At 45.5% G+C, this 7,146-nt stretch overlaps 1 protein-coding gene across 2 annotated transcripts in view; it reads right to left on the reverse strand.

Moving 5' to 3' along the window:
- The window catches only part of PIGG (phosphatidylinositol glycan anchor biosynthesis, class G), a 52,777-nt gene extending 45,938 nt beyond the window's left edge, over positions 1 to 6,839 (reverse strand). For both annotated transcript variants that reach the window (XM_006893633.1, XM_006893634.1), the window contains exons 1-2: positions 6,686 to 6,839; positions 5,347 to 5,552 (exon numbers count right to left, since the gene is read on the reverse strand). In XM_006893633.1, coding sequence (XP_006893695.1) covers positions 5,347 to 5,552; positions 6,686 to 6,839 — 360 coding nt within the window. The remainder of the gene's footprint in view (positions 1 to 5,346; positions 5,553 to 6,685) is intronic.
- Between the last annotated feature and the right edge of the window lie 307 nt (positions 6,840 to 7,146).

Below are 7,146 nucleotides of genomic sequence, written 5' to 3' on the forward strand. Positions count from 1 at the left end.
ATGGCACATAACAGCAAACAACCACAAGACTAAGAAGCTGTTGTCTGAATCAAGCTAAAGAAAACTACATGGGTTAAAATCAAGAAGAACGTGCATAAGGGTTGTATCTATCTTTTCCCTGCAATTTAGAACCAGACAAAAAATGATTTACAACCTTCCAAGGAAATGTCAATCAAACTAGAAAAAACAATAAACCCCCTGAGGTAAAAGCTAGGACAAAAAACCTCTTTATCTCAAAAAACTTATTTTAAAAACCCCCATTAATGGTGACTACACATGTGGACCACCACTTGTCAGTGACTTTACCACAATGTAGTGTCTTGTATGTTACTATGATAGGCAAAGTCACAACAGATGTAAAAAATACTGGATTTGATTTTACTTGGATCTTGGTAACAACAGTAAAGAATTCAAAAGATATGTTGCCTTGAGGAAATTTTCTGTCAAGGATCTATCCAAAGTTCTAAAGAGCAAAGATGTTGCTTTAAAGACTAAAGTGCACCTGATCCAAGCCGTAGTATTTTCATCTGCTTCCTATGCATCTGACAGTTGGACAATAAATAGGGAAGACTGACGAACAGATGCCTTTGAACGGTGGTGCTGGTGAAGAATACTGAGTACACCATGGACTGCTAACAAGCACATCTGTCTAGAAGAAAGTGCAAACAGAGTGCTTCTTAGAAGCCAGGAGGGTGACATTTTGTCTCATTTCACTATATTTTCAAGAAGTACCAGTTCTTAGAGAGGGATTATTTTGTGACAAGCGTAATGGGGTCAGTGAGAGGAATATCTTTTTGTTGTTGCTTTTTTTAAAAAAAATTATTAATTTCAATGAAAATTTAGAGACTTTGGATTTCCATTCATTCATTATTGCACTTTTATCCCCTCTCAACCCTCCCCCTTAGTATACTACTCTCTTGGAAAAGTAAAAGAAAAATACTTTCATTGCTTTACAATCCCTCTCCCCAGGCCCACTCCACTATGCAGCCTTTGCTCTGGACTCCTGTCATGACAAAAATACCTAATCACACATCTCTTTTTAAAGAGTTTTCTCCCCCATCTGCTTCAATGCAGTATACATTATTGAACCCATCTTTCTCAGTCTCCCACCAACCCTGATGTCAGTCCTGTTTTACAACAGTGGTACCATGCAGTATTTGTCCTTTTGTGACTAAGATACTTCACTCAGCATAATGTCCTCCAGGCTCACCCATTTTGAATAATATTGCACGAGTTCCTTGTTGTTCAATGCAGTGTAGTATTCCATTGTGTGAATATGCCACAGCTTCTCTATACATTCATTTGTTGATGGGCACTTAGGTTTTTCCAACTCCTTGCTATTGTGAACAAAGCTGTGGTAAAGATGGATGTGCATACCTCTGCTTGGATGCCAGTTATGGTCTCTTTGGGCTATATTCCCAGTAGTGGAACTGCTGGGTCAAATGGTATCTCTATTTGCAACTTTTTGAGAAAGTGCCACACCACCTTCCATAGTGGTTGCACCATTTTACACTCCCACGAACAGTGAATAAGGGTTCCAGTTTCACCACAACCTCACCAGCATTTGTTGCTTGCTGTTCTGTTAAGTTTTGCTATTCTGACTGGGGTGAGATGATATCTCATAGTTGTTTTGAGGAATATCTTTTTTTTTAAAAAAAATTATTATTATTTATGTGTGTACCATCAAAGAAGATCTGACTGGTACAGGAGGAGATTGCCCCTCCTTCTCCAGCAGAGCATCTGGTGGATTCGAACTGCATACCTCTGGGATTTCAGTGTATTTCTTGCCACTAGGCCACCAGAGCTCTTTTGAGAGGAATATCTTGAAGAAGATGGACAGATGCAATGACTGCACCCAGAGATCATAAGGATGGTACAGGGTAAGGAAAGGTTCCAATCTATAGTTCAGAGTTGCTATGAGTAGTAGCTGACTTGAGGGAACCTAACAACAATCCCACTTTCGACCACAGTGGATTGGAATATACATAAGGTACTCAAATAGCCACCTATTCGAGAGGACAGAACAGTTCAGCATCATCATAGAACAAGGGCAGGTACTAACTGTGGAACAAATGACTAAATGCTCTCATGCAAGCTCAAGCTGAAGCGGAAAAAAATTAAAACAAGACCACGACAGAACTTGAGCAAATTCCATCTGACTTTAGAAACCATCTTTAGAGTGAAGTTCTAAACACTACTGACCAAAGACCAAACAAGTGGTGGGATGACGTCAAGGATATCACAGGTAAGTCTTGGAGAAGGTGCAATCAGGATGCTAGAGGGAGGGAAGGATGGCAAAGCTTCATCTCATATACTTGTGTGTACTGCTAATCAAGGTGATTCCTCAGAAAAGGACATCTTGCTTGGAAAGGTGGGGGGATGGTGAGAGGAAGATCCTCAACCAGGTGGACTGACACAGTGAGTGCAGCAATGAGCTCAAGTGTGTCAGAGATTGTGATGTTGGCATGGGACAGGCCAGGGTGCAAATCTGTTATACATGGGATCACAGTGAGTTATACTCAACTGCACCTAACTACAAGAAGCAAATAATCAGAAAAGTGGGACTATAAGAGGAATGTGGCTTTCAGGAGAAAGGTTGCAACACCTTCATGATACATCTTCAAGGATATGAACATGTACGGCCAAGCACAATCAATAAGAGTGCATCTAAATTCCAAAATCAATCTCCATAATAGTCTATGTGTTTCCTACTGCCAAAGGGGCCCTTTAGAGTAGTGAGAGAAGATCTTCACCCTGAAACCCACAGTGTCCCTTTTCAGCAGGAAGTAGCTAAGAGAATACGCCATCCCCTTTTCCTTATGAATCAGGGTGAAGTCTCAGGGAGGAGTGATAGGGAATGGTAAAAGGACACACCGACAAAGGAGATTAATCAGAACTGACTTTGACAAGCACTGTGGCAACTGGACAATTAAAAGAGACATTTGGATGGCGGGGAAGAAGAACAAACTGGGGAGGAGGGTGGAGAGAATGGTGCAGCAATGAAGGAGTGAAAGCCCAGAATCCCTGTGAGTGTTCATTGAAACTAATAAAATTTAGTAATAAAAAAAAAAAGATTGGACAACGAAATGCAAAAAAAAAAAGATTACAGACTTATACAACTTGTATGACATAGAGGACACAACTTTGCTTACTGAAAACAAAGATGATCTGAAGCACTTACTGACAAGATTCAAAGGCTATAACTTTCAATGTGGATTACACTTTAACATAAAGAAAAAAAATCTTCACTAATTGAGCAGTAAGAAAATCACTATAAAAAGAGGAAAGATTGAAGCTGTCCAGGATTTCAATTTATTTGGATCCAATCAACACATGTGGTAGGAGGAGTCAAGAAACCAAAAGCTGTATTGCATTGGGCAATATGTTGCCAAGGACCTCTTTAAAGGTGCTAAAAGAGCAAAGATGTCAGTTTAATGGCTAAGGTGCACCTACCCACATCAGAACCTTTCCATGGTATTTTCAATTGCTCCATACAGATGGAAAAGTTGGACAATGAGTAAAAAAGACCAAAGAGGAAGTGATATCTTTAAATTGTGGTACTGATGAAGAGTACAGACTATACCATGGGTTGGTAGAAGAACAAGTTTATTTTAGAACATGTGCATTCAGAATGCTCCTGAGAAGTGAGGATGGCTAGACTTTGGAGAATTATCTGAAGAGTTGTGACTCTGGAGAAACACAGTAGAAGTCAATGAAAGAGGAAGCCCACCGATGAGATGCAATGACACTGTGGCTCTAGTACCCCGAATGCCACAGAAATGGTAGGTTTCATTCTATTGTACCCAGTGTCACCATGAACCAGAACTAATTCAGAGGTGGGTAACATCACAATTCCAGAGCTTCACGTGGAAGGTGCCTCACTAGCTGAGAGCTGAGGAAAAAGGCGCTTCTTAGCATGTGAGGAGGGTAGTAGCACAAGAGGTCCACCAGCTAAGAGCCCTTCACAAAGGCTCCATCTGGGAAGGGTAGGTGACTGAGGAACTGAATGTGTACGACTGAGGTTGAACAACAGTCAAGGGTGGAGACAAGCAGGCCAGACACAGAGCCTGAGTGGCAGCTCAGGCCCAGCATCTCCTCGGAGGTCTTCCCGGGGCAGCTGTGGTCAACTCAAAACCGAGGAGGACTCTGCAGGCTCTGTTTAAAGAGCTGACCATTTTATTCTGTGATACTGTTGAACAACAGTGTGACAAAGGCTGTGGGGAGTCAAACAGGTTTACAGCTTCTGATGCTAGAAACATGGTTTAACCCCTTCTTCTGTTTCTTCATCTGAGAATCAGAGAAGGCCCAAGGCCTGGGGTTCAAGTAAGGAGTCAGCCTCATGCTGCTGTCATGTGACTTTGTAAGGAAAGGGTTGTTTTTGTGCTCACACAGTAACCAGCACAAAACTTGTGAACAGTAATAACTCTGTTAGGATTACAAAGTCCTTTTAGAAAGAGAAGGTATAAAAACAAGCTGCTTCATCCTGATGATGGAGTTCACCACACAAACACTAGACATTATTCCTCCTAACTAGGTGGGAGTGTGGGCACACTCTCTCCATGATGAGGAACACAACACACAAGGACCTAAAAACAATGGAGAGCACAACCAAGGTGGCTCTGAGGTGAAGCTCAGACAGAGCTGAAGGAAGCATGGGCTGGACGCTGGTTGCCTCACAAGGCACAAAGCCCACACACAGCTGTCCATAAGCAAGAACCCAGCACAATCGCTTTTTACAACTTTCCCAGATTCCTACTCAAGGTTTCTCAACAGGGTGAGGAGAAAGGGCTCCTTTTAGACTGAGAGAAGAAAGCAGCTGGGTGGCCTGATCACCAGGAGCTTGGATGCATTCTCCTAGCTTTCACAGGACAGGTGTAGCAGAAGGCTGCCACTCCATCACACCCTTCCTCCCTGAACCTAACATGGTGACCGACACATAAACATATAGACTTCTGGGCCCTCATCAGTAAGGGGACTGGGTGAAGGCTGGACTGTTGCTATCTTGTTTCTCACGTCTTTGTCTTTTACAGAACAGTGTTTAGTGTCTAACAGATGCTCAAAAACACTGATAGGAGTCTCTTGGGAGCATGGCCTGGATGGCCTGGTTGTATCTATCACTCTACAACCTTCATGCTTCTCGTAAGGCACATGCTCTGGTGAGTTGATAAGGAGCACAAATAAAACTCAGTCCCAATCTAATTTTTAGGGTTTTCCCCACATTCTGTAGCCCTAACCCTAACCCACAACCCTCATTTCCAATTAGCTAAAACTCAACTTCAAGTTGAAGATTACAGATCCTTTTCAGTTCTGAAAGAATCAGATTTATAGAACACAAAGCTGGTTTACCTTGATTCGAGGCATAGTAACGGTAGGTGGCTTTGCCTCAGCCACAAAACTGTGAGATGCTCCTTTTTCCACAAGATAAGTCGTGTAGGGCATAAATTTCACACCCTTTGACCCAAACACAAAATCATCCCTCAAGGCGTCTATCAGGACAAGGACAACTTTACTGAAGAGAGGTGGCGGGAGTTTAGTCCAGTTGGAACTGGATCCTAAAATGTGTTTGGAACAGAAAAACAGAAATGGAATTCTAAGCTTTCTTTAGCATTCAAAGAACTTCAAATCTAGCTCTTACTAACTCCCCCCACATTAACCCATCATTCTACAAGTGCCTGTCACATATAAGCCCCTCCCACATTAACCTGTCATTCTACGTGTCTGCCATGTAGAAGCCCCCACATTAACCCATCATTCTACATGTTTCCGTCACGTAGAAACCCCCCACGTTAACCAGTTATTCTACATACGCCCGCCATGTAGAAGGCCCCCCACTAACCTGTCATTCTGTATGCCTGTCTACAGAAGCCCCCCTACAGTAGCCCATGATTCTACGTGTGCCCCCCGAAATTAACCTGTCATTCTACATGTCTCTGTCACGTAGAAGCCCCCACAATAGCCTGTCATTCTACGTGTTCTCGGCCCGTAGAAAACCCCACCCACATTAACCTGTCATACTACATGTCTCTGACACACAAACTCCCCACATAAACCTGTCATCCTGTGTGCCTGTCACGTGGAAGCCCCCCCACAGTAACCCGTCATTCTACGTGTGCCCGCCCAGCCCCAACAGGGACAATCCCCTTAGCCAGTGGTGACACCCGGAAAGCAGCAGTCCTCGTGAGGGCCCAGAAATGAAAAGGAGTCAGGAAGGAACAGGTGTAAGGGTGAGAGGAGAGGACTTTCCATGATGTGAAGTCTAAAGGCAAGGTAATGTGGGCACCCTGCAGAGAGGAAAGCCTCTGCCTCGAGCTTAGCTGGCAGCTGTGCCTGAGAGCCAGCCTTAAATACTGCAAAGAGGTGCTTCAATTCCCTACAAGACGAGGGCAAGGCAGCTCATCCGTGCTGAAAAGCTCACGCGTCTTACTGGGCCTCAAGTGTTCCCGAAACAGGGAGTGAGCTAAAGGTCACTGAGGAAAGAGGGAGGTCAAGGTGGCTGCCCCCGCTGCAGTGGCGGGTGGGCACGTGGGAAAGCTATCTGTATCCAGAGGCTGAAGCTCCTGGCAGCGAGGGTCAGACTGGGAGACCAAGACAAGGAAAAGGAAGGAACCATCTCATCCCACCCACGCAGAGGGTCCCCCTGAAAGAAACGTCCTCCGCGGGAAGTGAGGTCCAGGAGGGGCCGTACCAGCCGAGGGTTCCGGCGCTGGGAGCTCCGCTTGGGGCTCCGTCCCGGAAGCCGAACGAACCGGCGCCGGGAAGAATCCCCGAAGGAAGATGGCGACCCCGAGCACCTCAATCGCTACACAGCAGACGGCGAAGGTCCCGGACCCCAGCCGCATCGTGCAGACCTGGGTTCAGGGTCCCAGTTCGTTGGACCCTGACCGAAGCCCAGCCGGAACTAAACACTGCCCAACTCGGCCCCTGACCCAGTGCGAACTAGCTCCCTCTATCGCTCACGGGCGCGCAGTGTCGTCACGTCCGCCGGCGCGCCGGAATGACGCACGGGAGGGCGGGCACTCCACCAACTGAGGAGGTTGGAAGGCTAGGGCCTGGGGCGACACTGGCCCCGCCCCCACGCCGTCATGCCCCGCCCTCACCCCGCCCACCCTACGAGCCTCACCTCCTGAGCAGCTTCCCGGAAGTGTT

Source organism: Elephantulus edwardii, unplaced genomic scaffold, assembly GCF_000299155.1.
Source record: "Elephantulus edwardii isolate Elephantulus edwardi_28Jun2011 unplaced genomic scaffold, EleEdw1.0 scaffold00129, whole genome shotgun sequence".
NCBI classification, from domain to species: Eukaryota; Metazoa; Chordata; class Mammalia; order Macroscelidea; family Macroscelididae; genus Elephantulus; species Elephantulus edwardii.